The sequence below is a fragment of the Heptranchias perlo genome, chromosome 4 (assembly GCF_035084215.1).
Source record: "Heptranchias perlo isolate sHepPer1 chromosome 4, sHepPer1.hap1, whole genome shotgun sequence".
NCBI classification, from domain to species: Eukaryota; Metazoa; Chordata; class Chondrichthyes; order Hexanchiformes; family Hexanchidae; genus Heptranchias; species Heptranchias perlo.
This window is the reverse complement of record NC_090328.1, coordinates 84268949-84292734: the sequence shown is the minus strand read 5'-3', so window position 1 is coordinate 84292734 and position 23786 is coordinate 84268949. Positions and strand designations below refer to the sequence as shown.

Sequence of the window (23786 nt, the reverse complement as noted above, 5' to 3'; positions counted from 1 at the left end):
AGTAAAGGCCATGGGCCCCGACAACATCCCGGCTGTAGTGCTGAAGACCTGTGTTCCGGAACTAGCTGCCCCTCTAGCCAAGCTGTTCCAATACAGCTACAACACTGGCATCTACCCGACAATGTGGAAAATTGCCCAGGTATGTCCTTCCCACAAAAAGCAGGACAAATCCAATCCGGCCAATTACTGCCCCATCAGTCTACTCTCAATCATCAGCAAAGTGATGGAAGGTGTCATCGACAGTGCTATCAAGCGGCACTTACTCACCAATAACCTGCTCACCGATGCTCAGTTTGGATTCCGCCAGGACCACTCGGCTCCAGACCTCATTACAGCCTTGGTCCAAACATGGACAAAAGAGCTGAATTCCAGAGGTGTGGTGAGAGTGACTGCCCTTGACATTAAGGCAGCATTTGACCGAGTGTGGCACCAAGGAGCCCTAGTAAAATTGAAGTCAATGGGAATCAGGGGGAAAACTCTCCAGTGGCTGGAGTCATACCTAGCACAAAGGAAGATGGTCGCGGTTGTTGGAGGCCAATCATCTCAGCCACAGGGCATTGCTGCAGGAGTTCCTCAGGGCAGTGTCCTAGGCCCAACCATCTTCAGCTGCTTCATCAATGACCTTCCCTCCATCATAAGGTCAGAAATGGGGATGTTCGCTGATGATTGCACAGTATTCAGTTCCATTCGCAACCCCTCAAATAATGAAGCAGTCCGAGCCCGTATGCAGCAAGACCTGGACAACATCCAGGCTTGGGCTCATAAGTGGCAAGTAACATTCGCGCCAGACAACTGCCAGGCAATGACCATCTCCAACAAGAGAGAGTCTAACCACCTCCCCTTGACATTCAGCGGCATTACCATCGCCGAATCCCCCACAATCAACATCCTGGGGGTCACCATTGACCAGAAACTTAACCGGACCAGCCATATAAATACTGTGGCTACGAGAGCAGGTCAGAGGCTGGGTATTCTATGGCGAGTGACTCACCTCCTGACTCCCCAAAGCCTTTCCACCATCTACAAGGCACAAATCAGGAGTGTAATGGAATACTCTCCACTTGCTTGGATGAGTGCAGCTCCAACCACACTCAAGAAGCTCGACACCATCCAGGACAAAGCAGCCCACTTGATTGACACCCCATCCACCACCCTAAACATTCACTCTCTTCACCACCGGCGCACAGTGGCTGCAGTGTGTATCATCCACAGGATGCACTGCAGCAACTCGCCAAGGCTTCTTCGACAGCACCTCCCAAACCCGCGACCTCTACCACCAAGAAGGACAAGGGCAGCAGGCACATGGGAACAACACCACCTGCACATTCTCCTCCAAGTCACACACCATCCCGACTTGGAAATATATCGCCGTTCCTTAATCGTCGCTGGGTCAAAATCCTGGAACTCCCTTTCTAACAGCATTGTGGGAGAACCGTCACCACACGGACTGCAGCGGTTCAAGAAGGCGGCTCACCACCACCTTCTCGAGGGCAATTAGGGATGGGCAATAAATGTCGGCCTCGCCAGCGACGCCCACATCCCATGAACGAATAAAAAAAAAGTGCTCTTGGCAAGCGGGGCTCTGTGGCAGCTGTGCAGAAGTTGAAAATTTACCATATTGGGAATTTGGGCACGAAGGATGGGAAATCATGCGGGCACAGTGACTTCCACACTCAAATGCATTCCTGTCGCTAATTTGAAAATCTACCTCATAATGCTGTACATTACTGTTGACAATAACAGCGGATAAACACTTAGCACATTTGTATGGCATTCCTCTGTCTTAATGGAAGCATTAGTCAATTTAAAATAAATTGGAACTGAGCCATATGGTCCAGGAAGGTTACAGGCTGTTTGGTTATCTCAGCTAGGGTCTTAATGGCCCAAGGGTTGGGAGGTGTACAAATTAGCTCGAGTTCCCATTCCTGATTGTGATGCAGTGCCCCAGCTGGTAAGCATGCATGTGCGAATGTTGGGTGAGGACAGTTCCGGCTTAGCTGTAATGGTCAAGTAATCTGTTAACAATCACCATCTAGGCTCACACATGAAAAATGACCATTTGGGTGAGGTATTGGAGATCAGCCAGCACCTATGGAGCTGTACGTCTGTATGAGTTAGCACCTTCAGAAGAGAAGGAGAAAGAAAATAAACAAAAAAAGAATAGGTTTTGATAGACATAAGCCTCTGGAGTAAAATTTTGCATCAAGATTTCCCTCTCAAAATTTTTATTTGTGTTGAATATACTTTTTCAGATCTTACCATCTTAATTAATTTATCCCTCCAATGTGTGTTTTCCAATTAAGAGATTACTGTAACTTACCATAATACAAGCTATTTAAAACATGTAATCATGGTTATGTTTCTTTCTGTTTTAATAGCCCTTTTTCATGTTACAGTTTATGTTGTGTTCATGGGGTGAAGGTTGACAGTGTTAGAAAACAGAACACTTTTCATCTGGCGACACTACTAAGTACAACTACGTCATGCACAGGGGAGCTTTGTGGGAGCAATATACACGCTTGATATTGCCCAAATAAGGCAGTCTGCTGTCAGTATTTGGCTGCATTAACACCTATCGGTGATAGGTGGCATTCATCACAGTTTTTGGACAAGATTCAAACAGAGGCACTCTCCTTTTGTTCAGACTGTGACCAGCATTTGACTAGAGATCAAATAATGATTACTGCTCTATTTTCTGCCTTTGTTAGAAGGGCTTTGGCTTGTGCTGTGCTGACACAGAAGGGCTAATTTTACATCTGTGTGCTTCCAGTGGACAGCCTCAATGGGAGTGTACATTCATAAAATCAGACTGTAGCACTAATTGTTCCAAAATATAATGTAAAATGAAAAATGTTATTAGTTTATTGCAGTATGTAAAGCTTTAAGTTGTCTTAAACAGTGGCATGAATTCATTTTATTTTCATTCATTATCCTTCAGAGTAAAGAATTGGATCGTATACTGAACCTGGGTTTGAAAGCACCTCAGATTCATAGGATGAAAGTCTTTTCAGTTTGATGATTCCCTCCTCCCCCAACCATTTGTTTGCCTTTGACTGCCCCATGAGTCTGCAAAATAATTTCTTCTTCCTCTTACCTGCTGTACATATGGGGATAAAAATTGTTCTTTCTTTTCCTGGTGCAAAAGAAAGACATAAAGGACCAATTTCAGGGCACGTCGTCCCGCACCCAATCTGCGCATGCGTTAAGGTCACCTCCGTATTGGTAAAGGTGGCTTAGCAGGCACCCCGGGCGGCTGCCTAAAACAGCTGTTAGACCCCTTGAATATGTTGCAGATGTGGCTCAGCAAGCAGCCCCCACCAAATAGGTATGGCCTTAAAAAATGCAAACAAATGGGGTTCATTTAAAGAGGAATAGAAATAAAAAGCAGAGAGGTTATGTTAAATTTATATAGAATCTTGGTTAGACCACACTTAAGAGTACTACACACAGTTTTGGTCTCCATATTACAAAAAGGATATAGAGGCACTGGAGAAGGTGCAAAAAAGATTTACAAAGATCCAGAACTAAGAGGTTATAGCTATCAGGAAAGACTGAACAGGCTGGGGCTCTTTCCTCTAGAAAAGAGAAGGCTGAGGGGTGACCTAATAGAGGTCTTTAAAACTGTAAAGGATAGGCATAGAGAAGATGTTTCCACTTATGGCGGAGTCCAAAATTAGAGGTCACAAATATAAGATGGTCACTAAATATCCAGTAAGGAATTCAGGAGAAACTTCTTTACCCAGAGAGTGGTTAGAATGTGGAACTTGCTACTACAAGGAGTAATTGAGGCGAATGGCATGGATGCATTTAAGGGGAAGCTAGGTAAGTACATGAGGGAGAAAGGAATAGAAGGATATGCTGATAGGGTTAGATGAAGTAGAGAGGGAGGAGGCTTGTGTGGAGCATAAACACTGGTATAGACCACGTGGGCCGAAAGGCCTGTTTCTGTGCTGTAAATTCCACATAAGTTATTTTTTTTCACTGCTGTTATGGGAGCTGGGAGGAGCACTCTTGCTCCTCCCAGCTCCGCATCACTCCCGAGGGCCACTTCCGGCTCACGATCAGCTCTCCTCCCATTTTACTCCCTCCCACCTCCCCCCCCCCGAGATTTACATGAGGGCCACTGTCGGCGAGGAAAGCGGCCCAAAATTGATCTCGTTGAAATGGGCTTGCACCCCCAAAGTACCAAGGGTAACGATAAACAAATGAAAAGAGCAGTGCCTGTTGCTAACATCAGGCTGAGTCGAGACTGGATTTCACAAGGGGGCCTGAGATGGGCATTAGGCGTCATAAGGCCACCTAGTTTTATCATGATGCTAAGTTCCCCAAAGTGCACCCATGCAGTACTAAGAGCTTCAATAGTTAACCCCTTCAACTGTCTTAATAAAATGGGAATACTCACTGAATGTCCAGATAGTGTGTGACTAGTTGCAAAGAATCCTCACGTCAGTGCCAGATTTGCTGGAAGTTGCCATGATTCTTTCATTTTCAGGTATTCCACGTTCCCTGAACTCTACAAGGAAGATAGTCAAATTGCTTGTGGGTGTCAAAGAATAACCCTGGTTACCATGGATAATGGCTGATCTGTGAGTGCAAGTACAACAGCTAAGAAGTGCCATATTGAAGCACATGCCTCGAGTACACTTGTGATAGAGAGAATCATAGGACTGTTAAAGAGACGCTTTCACTGCCTTGATAGATCAGAAGGGGGCCTACAGTATACTTTCGAGCATAGTTGCAGCTTGCTGTTCTCTGCACAACTTCATCATTCAAAAAGGCCTGGACATGGAGATGCCTGGAGAGGTGGCCCCAGCTGTTTTGGAGGCAGAGGAGCATGCACTGGATCATTAGTAGAACGTTCACTCGAAAGACTACAAGTGTCGGCTACAAGTAGCTAATTTCAGAGCAGTACCTGGCCTGGGAGCAAATGGTCTGCCTGCTTCGAGGCATGAGATGGCCCAAGAGCGAGAAAGAGGAAAAGTATTTTTGCACTCTGATACTGGTCTTCAACAAGATTGAGATGCCCACACTGGTTAGATAGATCAATAAGCAGAGTGCCCTTAAGTAAATAGGGGTGGTATGACCATCACCCTAGAGAGTTCCTGTGGATGAAGGTTTTCTGAACTTCTAGTTCCATCTTCCCAAGGGATAAAACAAAGAAATTGTTGGAAGACTCTGAGCAGCAAACAGCATTTCCAGCAGATGTGGACAGAAAGCCTCACAACCATTTTCAGTCCTACATTTTCAGCAAGACTATGAGTGCAGTCTAACTGTGATTCTCTGGGTATCATTATATCTATAAATCAGCTGTGCTGCTCACGTGTAAAGAATTGAGGATGGTCAATGATATGCAAAAAAGAATAAAAATAATGACTGTATGATGGAACCAAGTTATTTTAGTATTAGATAGCCACCCTCATTAAAAAGGAAATGCTTTCAACATTATGATTATACGACCCACAATCACTGTGGCAACACAATCAGATGCTTGATTAGACGTTGGACCATCTGAAACAGCCACAGAAAGATATTTGGATACATTAGAACTGATATCAGGAAGTTTTTCTTCACTCAGAAAATGGTCAACACTTGGAATGGACTTCTAGACAGAGTGGTGGAGGCGAAAACCTGGGAATCATTTAAGAAACAATTAGATGCAGCAAAGGGGTTGTGTAGGATTGTTCTGGATGGATGAATTAAGATGAGCTGAATGGCCTTCCTCATCTGTAAGTATCTTGTGTTACATTATAAATATGAACATACGAACAATGATGGACAAGAAAAGACCCTCTGGTCCATCCAGCCTGTCCCACACAATTGTAATACCTTGTGTATCACAATATATACACTCCCCACCACACCACGTGATCTCCTGGGAGAGGCAATAAACCAGACAAAAACCCAGGCCAATTTGGGGGAAAGAAATCTGGGAAATTCCTCTCCAACCCCTTTGGCGATCGAAACTAGTCCAGGAGACCACTCTGGCCCTGATAATTCTATGCATTACATTATCTCCCTTTTGTAAGAAGTGATCTCCGTCCCAGCCAGAAACAGGCCCAGCTCTCGCTTGAAGGAATTCAGCAAATCAATGTCCACTGCATGTTCCAGAGGTCCACTATTCTCTGGGAAAAGAACCACTTCCTGACATTGAACCTAAATCTGGCCTTGTACATCTTAAAATTGCAACCCCTGGTCCTCCTTAATGTATTTAATTGAAGAAAACTCTCAACTGGAACACAATCAATTCCTTTCATCATCTTATAAACATCAATCCGATCACCCCTAAGTCTACCCTTCTCTAAAGTGTAGAGTCCCAGCTCTTTTAACCTATCTTGATAACTGAGATGCTTTAAGCTGGGAATTAGTCTAGTGTCCCTCCTCTGCACCCTTTCCAAAGCTTCAATATTATCCACCATGTGAGGAGACCAAAACGGGACACAGTATTCCAAATGAGGCCTGACCAAGGTCTTGTAAAAGGACAAAATAGTAAGCTTTGTCTTATAGTCAATTGTCCTATAAATGCACCCCAACACCCTATTTGCTCTAGCCATCGCTTCACGGCATTGCTCACGAACCTTTAGAGATCTATGCACTAGAACTCTTTCTTTCTCCACCTGCTTTAATGTTTTCCCTGAAGGGTGTTTGTATGTTGAGCATTTGTCCTACCCACATTCATAACACTTCACTTCTTCAAACATCATTTGCCAGTCACGAGCACAGTCTCCCAACACATCAAGATTCACCTGAAGCAGTCAAGCATCGTCTACTGTTCCGACACAGATCTTGGTATCATCTGCAAATTTGCAGATCGTACCCTCAACACCTACATCTAGATCATTAAAAAAATAGTAAAGAGCAACGGTCCCAACACCAATCCCTACAGGACAGCATTGGTGACTGGTCTCCAAACAGATCCAAATCCATCTAAAACTACTTTCTGCCTACGTCCTTCCATTCAGTTCTCAATCCAGCTCATTATATTACCACTAATACCAGAGGCTTCAAACATGTAGAGAAGCCTCTTGTGCAGTACCTTGTCAGACGCTTTTTGAAAGTCTAAGTAGACAGTGTCCACTGGACTTCCCTCATCCACCATCTTGGTGACTTCTTCAAAAATATAATCAAATTTGTTAGACATGACCTTTTTTGAAGCCATGTTAGATGTCCCCAATATGTCCCTCTCTGTTCAAGTAATCATATATCACATCCCTAATGATACCCTCAAGTATCCTTCCTATTACTGATGTCAAACGAATGGACCTATAGTTACCCGAGTCAGTAATATATACCTTTCTTAAAGATGGGTACTACATTTGCCTCCTTCCAGTCTATGGGAACAGTGCCAGAGTGCAGTGAGCTGTTAAAAGTACGGACAAAAGGCTTGCACAGCGCGTGTCCCATCTCCCTGAGAACCCTCAGGTGAATATCATCCAGCTCAGCTGCTGTATCTAAAACAATATGTTCATCAATGTTAATATTACTAGTTCTAGTATTAATATCGTTAAACAGTTTAACATTATCTTCAAAAGTGAAGACCGATGCAAAATACTCATTTGATATTTCTTCCATACCCAGTGAGTCCTTCGTAACCTGTCCTCGAGCGTCCTTCAATGGCCCAATACAGTCTTTACAGTCCTCTGACTCTTTACATAACTGAAAAAGTTTTTCCCATTACCTCCACAATTGTCCACAATTCTCTTTTCCATTATCCGTTCAGCAGATCTAATAGCAGCCTTTGTCTTCTTTAGCTGTTCTTGGTACTTAACTCTGTTTAGTTGTATTAGATGCCGTAAGATTATAGAAACATTTTTGTTTGCATCTTATTTGGTTTTGTACATGACCAGTCAGCCACCTTGGTTTTTTCTTACCACATTCCCTTCTTTTGACTTTGGGTACATATTTGTCTTCCACATTTTTTATCTTGTTCTTAAAAACTTTCCATTTGTATTCTACATCGGTCTCATCACCACCTAGTATGGTTAGCCAATTAACTCATTCCAAATCGTGTGCCATTTTAGCAAAGTTTGCCCTTCTGAAATCTGGTAAGAGTTACAAATTTTCAGTAGCTTTGGTTCTACCAGCCAGTTGAAAACGTATAATGTTATGGTCACTGTTGCCCAGGTGCTCCCCCAAATGGAGGCCCGATATGAGGTGTGGCTCACTACTAAACACTAGATCTAATATATTATCATCCCTGGTTGCTTCATTGACATGTTGAGTCAAGAAACAGTCATGTATAAGTGTAGTCCATCCCACTGGCCTCAACTTAGCCTCTAAGACAATTGCATATTGTTTGTCTGAGGTAGCAACAAAGCACTACTTTTGGTTGATTTGTACTTGAACACCCTATTGTTGACACAGGTTTAAGGTAATTAGAAAAAGAGCCAGAGGTGTGATGAGGAAAAAAAAATTTACGAAGTGGGTTATTATGATCTGGAATACCTGAAAGGGTAGTGGAAGCAGATTTAGTGGTAACTTTCAAAAGGGAATTGGATAAATACTTGAAGGGGAGAAAATTGCAGGGCTGTGGGGAAAGAGCAGGGGAGTCAGAGTAATTGGATAGTTCTTTCAAAGAGCCGGCGTAGGCACGATGGGCCGATTGGCCTCCTTCTGTGCTGTAAGATTCTATGATTCTATAAATGCAAATTGTTGTTGTTTTAATAGAAGCACCAACCCATTTAAAATAGAACTGTTAATATTTCCATTAAAATAATGGAAAGAGAAATACCATATAAATGCATGAAACATCTGTCTGCCATTATCACCAGGGGTAATTTCCAGCCTATATTGCTCTTTTAATGCTGTCAGAAACGTTTATTTTCACTGGAAATAAAAAAAACATTACACATTACAATCTTAATTTTAAAAAATTAAACAGCAGGAACAGGTTTGAGGAGCTGAATTTTGTGCTCTCAGTTGCACTTGACCAATTGCCTCCAGTCTGAGGTTTCCAATCTGTCGTATTCTTATTGGTTATTGATGTTGTAGTTCACATTACCTCGTGGATGTTGACCAGTGTGGGTTCTTTCTCCAGATACTGCACATTAACAAAGAAATCTCTTGTCACAAGTGCGTAAATAACTGTGAACAGTTTTCAAAGTTACCGAATATAACTGGATGCTACAACTCATCCACAAGAAGGCCAAATGTCTCCATCACATTTCACAGTGGTAAATATGGGAATTTCAGCATAATTTTTTATATTAAGTAAAGCTCATCACCATTCTAACGGCACTTCCTGTTATCTTTCAAAAGCTTGGCAATTCCAAAAGTACAGTAATCGAAATAGTCAAATAAAGACAGTTAATGCATTCACCACAGGAATCATAGAATCATAGAATGGTTATGGCACAGAAGGAGGCAAACCTGCTAGTCCCATTCCCCTGCTCTTTCCCAGTAGCCTTCTAAATGTTTCTCCTTCAGGTACCTATCTAATTCCTTTTTGAAAGCCACAATTGACCCTGCTTCCACCACCCTTTCAGGTAGTGCATTTTGGATCCTAACCACTCGCTGTATAAAATAGTTTTTCCTCCTGTCATCTTTCCTTCTTTTGCCAATCACCTTAAACCTATGTCCTCTGGTTCGCAACCTTTCTGCTAGTGGGAACAGTTTTTCTTTCTTTATTTTGTCTAGATCCTTCATGATTTTGAACACCTCTATCAAATCTCCTCTCAACTTTCTCTGCTCTAAGGAGAACAATCCCACCTTTTCCAGTCTATCTACGTAACTGAGGTCCCTCATCCATGGAACCATTCTAGTAAATCTTTTCTGCACCCTCTCTAAGGCCTTCACATCCTTCCTAAAGTGCGATGCCCAGAATTGGACACAATACTCCAATTGTGGCTGAACTAATGTTTTATAAACCTTCAACATAACATCCTCGCTTTTGTACTCTATGCCTCTATTTATAAAGCCCAGGATCCGATATTCTTTCTTAACCGCTTTCTCAACCTCTCCTGCCACCTTCAATGACCTGTGTACATATACCCCCAGGTCTCTCTGTTCCTGCACCCCCCTTTAAAGTTGTACCCCTTAGTTTATATTGCCTCTCCTCATTCTTCCTACCAAAATGTATCACCTCACACTTCTCAGCGTTAAATTTCATCTGCCACGTGTCCGCCCATTCCACCAGCCTGTCTATGTCCTCTTGAAGTCTATTGCTATCCTCTTCACTGATTATCACACTTCAAAGTTTTGTGTCATCTGCAAATTTTGAAATTGTGCCCTGTACACCCAAGTCCAAGTCATTAATACATATCAAAAAAAGCAGTGGTCCCAGTACCGACCCCTGGAGAACACCACTGTATACCTTCCTCCAATCTGAAAGACAGCTGTTCACTACTACCCTCTGTTTCCTGTTACTTAGCCAATTTCATATCCATGTGGCCACTGCCCCTTTTATTCCGTGGGCTTCAATTTTATTGGCAAGCCTATTATGTGGCACTTTACCAAGTGCCTTTTGGAAGTCCATATACACAACATCAACTGCATTGCCCTCATCAACCCTCTTTGTTACCTCATCAAAAAACTCAATCAAGTTAGTGAATCACAATTTGCCTTTAACAAATCTATGCTGGTCCTCCTTATCTCAAAAAGTTGGTGCACCAGTCTTGAAGAAAATAAATCTTCACAAAAGACAATAATCAGGCATGCCCCAGAAGGTTCCTTTGAGGAAAATAAAGTTTTTAAAGCCTACATTCTAGTAGGTTGTTTGTGATATAGACTGTTGGGGGAAAACATTAACTAAACACATCTGTAACTGAATCTCTGGCATCATCAGTACATTGTAAAGTTTTTCTGCCTCAAATTCTTGTACAATCAATAGTGGGAGAAAATAACATTGAGTTGATTGTCCCATTTTACCTTTCAACTGACCTGATTGGTTCAATCAGCTTGCAATCCCATCTTTCAACTGAGCTGATTAACTTTGACAGCCTCCAATCCCACCTTCCAATTAATCGGATTGGTTCGTACCAGTCCTAGCGAAAAAACATGATTTATTCTTGTAAAATAAGCTGACACATGGGTTGAAACAATAACTGCCAGCTTGCAATGCTGACGATTGGCATGTACGGTGTTTTGGTTACCAGTTAGGTGTTATGATGAACCAGTTAGAGGTCATTATCAAGGTCATTAGAGTGTAGGTACATCCTGTACCTAAAGAGCAGCAATACATCAAGGTGCAATACAGCTGTGATTGCATGACTGGCCACATGTGTACTATAGATCTGTTGAAGGGTAGGAGAGTAAAATAAAGCTACAACCATGACAAAATTGGAATTGGGTGCTACCTTTTCCAGTTATTACCAGGTAAATAATTCTGTCTCAGTCTGACCATTTACAGTTGTAGTATCTTAATCCAGGTAGCAATGCCTGAATTAGAAAATGCATTACTACTTTCCTTGGATTGAGAAAAATGCACATTTGAAGTAATATAGAAATGATTCTTTTTACACATTTAATTGGCCATATAAAGTGTTGGGCCCAATTCTTTTTGGCTATAATTTTGGCAATAATGTCATTATTGCAGCGCAAGAAAGAATTTGCATTTATACAGTACCCTTCATGGTCTCAGAACATCCTAAGTGCTTCACAGCCGATGAGGTATTTTAAATTGTAGTCACTGTTGTAATGTATGGAAAAAAATAGCAACAAATTTGCACACAGTAAGATTCCAGAAACAGTAATGAGATTGTTGGCTTTATAAATAGAGGCATAGAGTACAAAAGCAAGGAAGTTATGCTAAAACTTTACAAAACCCTGGTTAGGCCCTGGCTTGAATAATGTGACCAATTCCGGCATCACACTTTAGGAAGGCCTTGGAGAGACTAGAGAAGCTGGGATTGTTCTCCTTAGAGCAAAGAAGGTTAAAGGGAGATTGATAGAGGTGTTCAAAATTATGAAGGGTTTTGATAGAGTAAATAAGGAGAAACTGTTTCCAGTGGCAGAAGGGTTAGTAACCAAAGGACAAAGATTTAAGATAATTGGTAAAGGAACCAGAGGGGAGATGAGAAAAATTTTTGCTTAGCGAGTTGTTATGACCTGGAATGCATTGCCTGAAAGGGTGGTGGAAGCAGATTCAATAGATTTCAAAAGGGAATTGGATAAATACTTGGAAGTGGAAAAAAAGGTCTATGGGGAAAGAGCAGGGTGGTGGGACAAATTGGATAGCTCTTTCAAAAAACCAGCACAGGCACGATGGGCTGAATGGCCTCCTTCTGTGCTGTATCATTTCTGTGATTCACCCTATTATAGAAAGGATATTATTAAATTAGAAAGAGTGCAGAAAAGATTTACTAGGATGCTACCGGGACTTGATGGTTTGACTTACAGGGAGAGGTTAGACAGACTGGGACTTTTTTCCCTGGAGAGTAGGAGGTTAAGGGGTGATCTTATAGAAGTCTATAAAATAATGAGGGGCATAGATAAGATCGATAGTCAAAATCTTTTCCCAAAGGTAGGGGAGTCTATAACGAGGGGGCATAGATTTAAGGTGAGAGGGGAGAGATACAAAAGGGTCCAGAGGGGCAATTTTTTCACTCAAAGGGTGGTGAGTGTCTGGAACGAGCTGCCAGAGGCAGTAGTAGAGGCGGGTACAATTTTGTCTTTTAAAAAGCATTTGGACAGTTACATGGGTAAGATGGGTATAGAGGGATATGGGCCAAGTGCAGGCAATTGGGACTAGCTTAGTGGTATAAACTGGGCGACATGGACATGTTGGGCCGAAGGGCCTGTTTCCATGTTGTAACTTCTATGATTCTATAAGATAATGACCAAATAATCTGTATTTGGTGATGTTGGTTGAGTGAAAAATGTTGGCCAGGATACTGGCAGAAATCCCCTGCTGTTCATCAAATGGTGCCATGGGATCTTATACATCCGCCTGTGAGGGCAGATGGGACCTCAATTTAACATCTCGTCCAAAAAGACGGCACCTCCGACAGTGCAGCACTCACTCAGTACTGCATTGGAGTGTAAGCCTAGGTAATGTGCTCAAGTCCCTGGAGTGGGACATGAGCCTACGACCTTCTGACTCAGGCAAGAGTGCTATCACTGAGCCAAGGCTGACACCTGGGAAAGGAGGAGAGATGCATTGCAGTCAGCTGTTCCGTGGCTAACCTGTCTGAACACCAACGCCACCTTTGATTGGTGTGATGGTGTCCCAGCCTAATATAAGATATGCAATTTGAGAACCTCTCATTCACTCACTCACCTGACAAAGAAGATAATCTCCAAAAGCTTGTGATTTTCAAATAAAACTGTTGGACTATAACCTGGTGTTGTAAGATTCCTTACATTTGTCCACCCCAGTCCATCACCGGCATCTCCACATCATAGCTGTAATACCAGTATTTCAACACCAATGTGCAAAAATTTCAGAGATGTCTTTTTCAGTCTGACAAGGAAACATAAAGCAATGTTGTAGGATGCATGTGCATAATACTGCCTCACAACTGTAGTATCTCCATCAGAAAGTGGTACACCTTATATATCAGTAATTGTAGTTCCCAGAAATGGGCATTTTTGCTATACTAGAGTGCAAACGCTTCAGGAACGGATGGAGTTGAGGTGCAGATCAGCCATGATCTAATTGGATGGCAGATAACACTCATGGGGCTAAATGGCCTACTCCTGCTCCTATGTTCCTAGATGGCAAAACCCTATCTTGGAATTACACTATTGCTGGAAGAGTACTTGGATCCCAGCTCTATTTGGGTAAATACAGCAGCTACACCTGCATTTCATTCCTTGTAAGGGGGTTTGTTTGGTCCCATCATATCCAAAATTATAAATAACAGATGCTGGAAAACTCGACCAGATTTGAAAATCGCCAGTTCCAAACTGGGATTTGAGTCTGGTATTGTGTATTGTACTGCATCTTTGAAATGATGACCACATAACATGAAGTTTTTACTGTGGAATGTAACATTCTGCCTTAGTGTCAATCAAGAAATAGTTAACTGGACGCCTCATTCACTGGCATGGTGAAATCCTTTTACTGAAAAATGGGAGAATCCTAAAGATGTGTGCAGGAGCTGGGACTTTAAATGAAAAAAAAACAGATTGCAGGCAGATCTAGGTACATTGGGGGACTGGGCCTGTGTGTGGCATATGTCCTTCAATGCAGCTAAATAAAGCATGATGTATTTGAGCCAGGGTAATTCTAAGCATGTGTAAGTTATGCAGGGTTACTCACTTAAGACTGCAGAGCAAGAGAGGGACCTGTCAGTCATAGTTCACAAAACAATGAAGCTCCATGACCAGTGTCGTCAGCCTGTAGGGAATTGAATAGGGTGATAGGATATATAGCTAAGAGAGTTAAATATGAATCTAACAACATGATACTTGCTTTATAGAAGACCTTGGTATAGCTGCACCTAGAATACTGTGTTCAGTTTTCATCCTTTCACATGGTGGGGATATCCAGGCCTAAATAAGGTCCAGAGGAGGGCCACCAGAATGATATGTAGTCTTAGGACTATAATTCTTGGTGAATAAATCACAAAGTGCAAGGACAAGCTTCTTTTAAAATCAGCAGACACCCTAATTAAGGTCGGCTGATTTATCCATGGTTTGTGGAGGATAAAGATCAAACATCTTCCTTTATCCAGTAAAGCTGCTTATCAGAATTGGTAGACCATTAACATTAATTATAGCCAAACTCACAAGACCATAAGAGCGAATACAGTTTTTCTGTTCTCCTTGTTTTTTTCATCCGTGGTAGAACATGGTGTTTCTACCACGTAAAGATCAGAGGTAACTTGCTATGTGAATAAAATTGTCTTCACAATAAAAATGCAATTCATAAACTTCTGGCAAGTGGCCCTTCGCAGTTTGATCTTTAGTTAGCAGCTTGTGCTGCTGGAAGTGTTAGCCTTTGCTCCAACTGATATATACCAAGTTTGATCAAGTTACAGGCTGGGGTAAAGCATCTTTAAATATTTGTATGTGTGACCTGCAATATTCTTGAAGATATCCTTTGGCAGCTCAAAGGGTTTGGATGTTGATAACTGTTACAAACCAGTTTATATTGAGTTAAACCAAAATAAGCATTTTCAATTATTAGAATGTTTATTGTTTTAAAGAGCAGATGATAGGGAAACAAATGAGGTTCAGTATTTAAGTAAGTTTGTGGTAAAGTTCACAGTTAAATTTCACTTAAATGTCATATCTAGTTATTTTAATATTCTATGTCAGATCAACCCTGAAGTAAGGCAGAATAGGCTAATACTAATGATGGCTGGTGTGTGGTCTAATTGTTTTTGACATTACACAAATTACTCAATGGTCCATAAAAAGTCAGTTCTGTGCTTTAGAGCGATCATAGCCCTTAGTTAATCATAGAAGATTAGTGAAAAAAATTTGCAGATGACTGATTGACACCCCCATAGGAAAATAATTGTGGCTAGAGGATTGGTATGTGAATCAATAGAAGCATTACTTTGATTGACTCATTCATCAACTTGATGGGAGACTCCATTAGACAGTTCGATTAGAACAATAAAGAGGCCAATTGCAAAATAAAGTGTTGCTGAGTCATAGGTTTGCTATGCATTGCCCCTTGCTTGCAATTTTCCTTCAAAAAATAGAATTTCTGTAGGCTTCCTGCTTCTTTTAAAGACAGGAAATAAAAACAGGATTTGGCTGTGAGATTCCCATTCATAATGTCGCCACTATCATTGAGGATTTAAAAAATGTCGTACAAAAGTACAAATGATGCAGGATGATCTCAGGACTTACAAATTCAGTTACAATCTTTGCTATTGGCCCAGAACACTGAGGAAACATTATATGGCATTTCTCATTAAAAAGTTTTCCTGTTGATTGACAATTTCTATGCCAGATTAGTTCTGATGTGAAGAAACTCGTGGCTGTATACTCACCAATGTTTTGAAAAAGCACATGGTCCTTCGGAATCAAACATTACAAAGGCAATGTTCTATGCCACAAGTTTGTGGATAAGTTAAACTCAGAGGGCTTGATAGGAACCTGTCTCATTTGGAATGTCCTTGAGCAGCCAGCAGTGATGCAGTGGGAGAAGGGGGATGGGAGGAGATGGGGTGCTGCGGTTGGTGGGAGGGGTCAGGTTTAAGAGGGAGCCTGTAAGTGTAGGTGAGGGACTAGGTATGAGGCAAAGGGGGGTGGAGCATTTCTCCGTTCACATTGCTTCTACTGCTGCCCTTTGGCTCTTTGACCCATCACCAACAGCCCTCACCAGATTTCTCCCGTCACCATCATCTCTGGCCCCACCGCCATCTGCCCAGGAACCCACCACACAACGCTGCAAAAGCGGCCCGCCATGCTGGCCGGATCTCTACCCCAATGCTGAATCCACTGCCCACCAGCAGAAAATGTGGCATGCAGCCTTCGATGGCTCACTTCCCCATCGTGCCACATTATGCAACCGACCCACCTCCCACCCAGAAGGACTGAAGAAAAGAATAGAAAGGGAGAGAAGCAGAAAAGAAAAGAAAGAAGCATAAAGCAAAAGAGAGCAACAGGAGAGAAAAAGAAGCAGAAAAGCTGAGAAACAGAGAAAGAAGCAGAAGGGGAAGAGAGAGAAGCAGTAACACAAAAATGATAGATAGGTAAGAGAACAAATCCTCTGACTCATTGTGACCAACATATATGAACATTTTGTGCGAAAATGCGACAATAGAAGAAAGTGACAATAAAACTAACATTGCATCAAAAATAGGTAGGTTACCATTGCAAAGAATTGTGATTTTAAAAACGTGGCAAGCAGCAAATCACAATAAAAGAGTTAGTCATATTGGTTAATATTTCAAACTAACTGTGCTTAATCAGTGTGTCAGTTCTACAGTTGATTATGACCCAGAATGAAGTTGGATATTTTTATTAATTGTTATTACATACTTTACTCATTGGTGCAATTTTCTACCTGCTTGAAGCGCCATAATGCCAGGTGCCTGCAAATCCACCCCTATTGTACTTCTGTTGCTATCATTTCTCATTCAGCTCAGAGGACAGGATTTTTTATTATTCATTCATAGGATGTGGGCACTGTAGGCAAGGCCAGCATTTATTGCCCATCCCTAATTGCCCTTAAGAAGATGATGGTGAGCCTTCTTTGTGAGCTGCTGCAGTCCGTGTGGTGAGGTATTCCCACAGTGCTGTTACGTACCTTGCCAGCGACGCCCACATCCCATGAATGAATTTAAAAAAAGGTAGGGCATTCGAGGATTTTGACCCAGTGACGATGAAGGAACGGCGATATATTTCCAGGATGGTGTGTGACTTGGAGGGGAACGTGCAGGTGGTGGTGTTCCCATGCTCCTGCTGCCCTTGTCCTTCTAGATGGTAGAGGTTGCGGGTTTGGGAAGTGTTGTCGAAGACGCCTTGGCGAGTTGCTACAGTGCATCTTGTAGATGGTACACACTGTAGCCACAGTGCGCCAGTGGTGGAGGGAGTGAATGTTTAAGGTGGTGGATAGGGTGCCATTCAAGTGGGCTGCTTTGTCCTGGATGGTGTTGAGCTTCTTGAGTGTTGTTGGAGCTGCACTCAACCAGGCAAGTGGAGAGTATTCCATCACACTCCTCACTTGTACCTTGTAGATGGTGAAAAGGCTTTGGGGAGTCAGGAGGTGAATCACTCGCCGCAGAATACCCAGTCTCTGACCTGCTTTTGTGGCCACAGTATTTATATGGCTGGTCCAGTTAAGTTTCTGGTCAATGGTGACCCCCAGGATGTTGATAGTGGGGGATTCGGCGATGGTAATGCCGTTGAATGTCAAATGGAGGTGATTAGACTCTCTGTTGTTGGAGATGGTCATTGCCTGGCACTTGTCTAGTGCGAATGTTACTTGCCACTTATCAGCCCAAACCTGGATGTTGTCCAGGCCTTGCTGCATGCGGGCACGGACTGCTTCATTATCTGAGGGGATGCGAATGCAACTGAACACTGTGCAATTATCAGCGAACATCCCCATTTCTGACCTTATGATGGAGGGAAGGTCATTGATGAAGCAGCTGAAGATGGTTGGGCCTCGTACACTGCTCTGAGGAACTCCTGCAGCAACATCCTGTGGCTGAGATGATTGGCCTCCAACAACCACTACCATCTTCCTTTATGCTAGGTATGACTCCAGCCACTGAAGGATTTTCCCCCTGATTCCCATTGACTTCAATTTTACTAGGGCTCCTTGATGCTACACTCAGTTGAAAGCTGCCTTGATGTCAAGGACAGTCACTCTCACCTCACTTCTGGAATTCAGCTCTTTTGTCCATGTTTGAACCAAGACTGTAATGAGGTCTGGAGCCGAATGGTCCTGGCGGAATCCAAACTGAGCATCGGTGAGCGGGTTATTGGATGTCCTAGGCCATGGCCCTCATTGTGCCCACTGACTAGCCCACTTCTAAGCAATGGCACTGACACCTCGTCTACATTCTAGTGATTGAATCTGGGCAAATCCAAAGTACTCAGTCTAACAACTCAATCAAGAACTAACCATACTCACTTGCTGAGTGAGTGGAGTTCAGTCTGTGGTCTAAATGGGGATTGAAATCCGCCTTTAGGATAGTATTTTAGAGATAGGTAGATTAATGTCAGGCCATATAGATTGCAATAACTGTTTTGCAGAAATTATGTTGAAAATTTTAAAGTTGATTGTATGAGGGGTCTTAATATCATACGGTCAGCTTGTATTTTAAAAATGGCTGTAGAAAAATATTCTGTTAACAAAAATTGTTTTTGACCTAATGGCCAGAAAATGTCCTCTGAAGGGACAATTCAAATCTAACCTTTTTTCATATCTTCCCCCCAAATAAATTCATAGATTTTTGATAACAATCCCCCTTTGAAATATCTATACCTGTGGCCATGCTAAGTAGGCGCTACCTCGAATATAGAACTCACCTGGATTCTAAGTGCAATCAGGTGGCACAAATATTGGTGATCATGTCTGCTTTCTTGCAGCTCTGTAAAAACTTGATGTCTGTGTCTATATGCGCGATCTTAGTGAAAGCTTGTGAATTTAAAATAAAATTGCTGGACTATAACTTGGTGTTGTAAAATTGTTTACAAATATTGGTGGCATTGTATTAAAGTTCTCAAGATTATGAAAGGGATTGACAAAGCTGAGATATGCAAATTGTTTACTATGACAAAAGATTCAAATGCCAGGGGACACTTGTCAAAAATGAACAAACTAGGAGTAAGGAGAGAAATAGGGTAAAACGTTTTTACACTGAGGGTAACAGTAGGGAGGGTAAGTAGAAGAAGTCACCAGACAAGGCTATTAAAGTGGGTAGTATAAATAGAGTCAAGAGGCAATTAGATGTGTTTCTGGTGAGAGAAGGATTTGAGGGATATGATGAAAAGACAGGTGAGTAGGGTTGAAGGACAGGCATATTGGGCATAGTGATCGTTATGTATTCCAAAAGGTTTGTACGTTCTTACGTAAGATCCTGCAATCACAACAATTGGATCAGTTGTTCTTGTTCATTCTTTAACTGTATTTCACTTTGTAACTCACACCATTTTAAAAGCCTTTTTTTCCTTAATTATTATAAGGTGGAAATGATATCATGCTGACTTAAATATTTTACAGGGTAAATTGACCAATCTTGGGCTCCCAGCAGAGAGCTATGCTCGAAAGGTGGTCCAAAAAAGGACTAACGCGCCGTTGAGCCCTTCTCCAAACTACGTTCCCTTCAAACACAGTTGCCTATTGGGAGTCCGGGATCTGTGAATTTATCTTTACATTTCTTTCATGTTTTTGTGCTGTTTGATCCAAGTGTTGTAAAATCGTGGGGTTGAAATTATAACTCTCCTGCTGTAAATTTCTTTGCGTTAAAACAAACTGGAACTGAACAAAATGAACAGCATCTTTTTGTTATAACTTGTGAATTTACATGTATTGGCAGGTCAAAGGTCAGTAATTGTTTACTGCACACAGATCCTCAGAGCCTCAATTCAGTGATGCTGTCATCCAAGTTACCAGGGATGATCTACACAGCAGATGAACAGTGTCAGATTCTGTTTGGTCCTACAGCTTCATTCTGCAAGGAGATGCAGGTAATTTTTGTTTTGTTATTACAGGTACAAAATCCTTATGTCCACTATGCTGTTCTATATTGATTGTTTTATGCAGTGCACGAACCCAGTGTTGTTTAAGTCCCCGAGTTTTATAAGATAATATAGTGTCTTAAGTTGTTATACTTAATTTGTTATATTGTTATGCAGCAGATTATAGGAGGATATAAACAGTGTGCAGATGGATGGCAGATGTAGTTCAGTGTGGAGAACTGTGAAGTCCATTTTGGGGAAATGTGTTCCCTTAATGGTAAGGTTCTTAACAGAATGGAGGAATGGAAGGAACTAGACGTGTAGATACATGGGCCGATTTTTACTCAGGGTGGGAATCAGGGGTGCGGGGGCCAAAGCATCTGCCCCCCCCCCCTCCCCGGACTGTGAGGCCTTATTCGCATTTCACGATGCTGAGTCCCGGATAAAGCCGGTTGAAATGACGTGGAGTCTGGCGGACGGTAGTAGAAAATTGAGGGGGGTGGGGGGAGTGGTTGTCAGGCAATCGTCGGGACCCATATGAACGGTGTTCCATAAGATAAGTGAGAGGGGGGGGGGGTGTTCCGGAACTCCTGCTCCTCATGGCCCACAATGATTTCACATAAAAGTAATTTTTCCAAATTACCGTGGTCTTTTCTGGCCACTCTGCGGACTCCTGCCAAAGTTGAGGTGTTGGGATTGGCCCTGCCTGGGCCTCCCAAATACAGAAGTTAAAATGCTGTCATGGTGCCAATGATGTCATCCAACCAGGCTTTTTAATGTAAAGGAGGTCCCCACCTGCTGGGGGCAGGCGGCCATCCCGTGCCTGTTCTCAGGTAAGTTACAATGGAGCAAGCGGAAATGCATTGGACAATGTGGCGCGACCCCCGCATCATAACCCCCTGCCACACTGTTCCTGCTACGCGGGGGTGGGGGGGGGGTGTAAAATCTACTCCATAGCGTTACGTGTTGTCTGTCGGGCTACCAATCAGTGGAGTGCACCTGCCAGCTGCCTGATAGTGCCAACGGGAGACCAGATCAATTTTGAGGGCCGGGCCTTATTACCATACACTTGATGAGCTGCAGGTGGAAAACAGGTGCTCCGGGTCAGTCCAATAGCTCCAGGCTGGTGCAGTTTTGGACGGGTTGGAGCTTCACATGAACCATTCCTTCCATCGTAATACACCAACAGACCCGTGATCCTTATCACCACCAATCATATTACTATCATCCGATTGCCTTCCTTCAGTCCAGTCTTGTGGACTCACTACAAATATTAACATCAACACCAAATCTAGAACAAAAAAAAATTACCCAACAACTCAATTCCATTTGTCTATAACATTTAACAGGAATAATTAAGAATCACCTTTGTGAAATGCCCTAGTGCTCATTTACCTATTCTAGTACTCCTACAAAGTGTTTCCCCAGTGGCTATAGCTTGGGAGGTGGAAGACTGCTGAACTTCTATTGAGGATATATCAGATGGCTGTGGTGAGCAGTTGTGGGCCTTGAGGGCCCGGCTGCAGACTGCAGCATCTCGTTATGGGCCAGGGTAGTCTGACCCAGCTGGAATTGTCGCACAAATGAGGGCACTGGCAGAGTGGGTGGTAGGAGACTCGGCATGCTGTCATCCTGACAAAGGAATGCTGTCTCCCATGGAGGTCTGGCCATTCTCCTGTGACTGCACCTCAGCACTCCCATGGCTCTGTGTGGGAACAGAGTGTAGCAGTGATGTGACGCCCTGGAAACCTCTGCCAATACTGGCCCCCAGAGCTGAGATGGCAGCACTGTGAGTTGCCATGGAAGCTTTCAAAGCTGTTAACAGAGGCTCTATCACGGTGTGCACCACTGTCATGTTCATGGAGCTGACCACTCACTCCATGTTGGACAGAATGGTCTCCATGCTCTGCACCAAGCCCCGACACAAGTAGGAGCTGGACTCCTCCATGCTCAGAGCCATTGAACGAATGCTCGCTGGCAGGCTGCCGAGTGCACCTTTCATTTCCTGGTATGTGGCCATCAGTCTTCATCTATAGCCTGGGCCCTCGAAGTAAGCATCTTAGTCCTCTGCAGCAGAGCTAGCATGTGATCTTGCCCTCCGGCGAGCTGGCACCTGTGGCATCCTATCCCCTGTCCTAGCTACTGCACACTTGTGGCAGATATTCACCACATGAAGACCCGTCCTCTAGTCTAGCCTGTAAAGTATGTGTGGTGCCAGTCTCTGAGCTAGTGATTGCTAGGGCTAGATCAAATGATGCTACATCTTCAGAATGGCTGGCCTCTTCTGGAGTGAAGTATTTGTAGGAGCATGAGGGGAATCGGGGGAGGGGACTATTGTGAGTAGTGAGGCAGCAGGTGTGAGGAGAGAGTAATTGAGCTGAGAGGTACGATTCTTACCTTGACAGCTCTGGTGAGGTCATTGAACTTCTTTCGGAACTGCAGCCATGTCCTGGGAGCCACTGCAGCGACCTCTTCCCACTGTCAGTGGAGGAATTGCCTGGAGGGCTTTCTGCTTCCCAGGGACAGCAGGATCTCCCTCCTCCTATCCATCGCCTGGACCAAAGCTTGCAATTCTGTATCAGAGAACTTGAGTGCCCCCTCTGGACCTCGTGCAGCCATTTCTCCACTTGCAAAGTTTCCCTAATGTCTGCAACCAGAGTGCACCTCCCCCTTAAGAGGTATTGGTTGCCTATAAGTAGAGTCACCGAGGCCCGATTTTTCCCCCGCACCCCAAACAGGCATACAGCCAATGAATAGTGCTGGCTGCATGTCTGACTCATGATGATGAGCTGCCAGCACCAATTTCACATGGTCCCTGCAATCTGCGTGTCCGTTTTTGGATGAGATCGAATTTCTAAACCACTGTTCCTGCAGATTAGTGAAGATCTAATTATGATTTTCTTTTACTGAGTAATTTACATTAGTCCCAGAAATAGCCAGGTTATATTAACAAAATACAAAACCAAAGAATAGCAAGTTGCAGTGAACCTATAATCCTTGTAGAAACTGAGGAACACTGTAAAACTAGAAACTGCATACAAAATGGTACATTTACACGACAAGCTTAGAGTTGATGCAAAGCAGTATTGGCTTTGCACCAACATTAAACTTGTGGGGGTGAGATTTTGTAGGCGCTACGTGGACTCCCAAACCCCAAAAATGGCGTCCGAGATGCGCGCACACAATTCCGGCATGACGTGCACAGGATGCCTTCTTGGTAAAGGTGTTTGTGCACGTGCACCTAACGAATGCCGGCAGCATGTACAGTTGGGATATTATGACGTAAATCAGTGTGCAATGCTAATTTGAAGCGTCAGTGGCATTTTGGAACTCCACACTTCAGCCAATGCACTGTCTTAACCTCGTACAGCTGAACAGGACTTAAATGGCATGAAGGACTCCCCCACCAGCGCTATTTAAAGGGATCACGCAGGAGTTACAGGTTAGTTGCTGGATTAGTTATTCTGGCTGCTGGTACAATTGTGGGTGTTTGTGGAAGTTTCCTATACTTGGAGAAAGTTGCAGTATTCTATAGAGAGTGATCTGGCTGGTCTTGCAGTACTGTTAGTGGCATTTAAAATAGTGCGCTGACCAAAGCTGCTTCCAGACATGGGTGGCTTGCTGAGTCTTCCTCTGAGAATTGAACATGATTGGGAGCATGCACAGAGGCCACGCAGAGCAGGACCAGCTGCCCGAAGATGGAGGAGGAGGAGGAAGTGGAGGAGTAGGCAGGGAGGCAACAAGGTCGACAGGCCCTG

At 43.2% G+C, this 23786-nt stretch overlaps 1 protein-coding gene and 1 long non-coding RNA gene across 2 annotated transcripts in view; one reads left to right on the top strand and one right to left on the bottom strand.

Moving 5' to 3' along the window:
* Window positions 1–23786, top strand: part of LOC137321076 (A disintegrin and metalloproteinase with thrombospondin motifs 19-like) — a 464190-nt gene that overhangs the window by 198341 nt on the left and 242063 nt on the right. Inside the window, exon 10 of the mRNA XM_067983256.1 lies at window positions 19887–20037. Within this exon, the coding sequence (XP_067839357.1) occupies window positions 19887–20037 (151 nt within the window). The remainder of the gene's footprint in view (window positions 1–19886; window positions 20038–23786) is intronic.
* On the bottom strand, window positions 8907–13320 carry LOC137320544 (uncharacterized). The gene is made up of 3 exons (XR_010962581.1): window positions 13214–13320; window positions 10876–10979; window positions 8907–9037 (listed from the first exon to the last, which is right to left on the bottom strand). It is a non-coding gene; the product is annotated as an uncharacterized lncRNA (long non-coding RNA).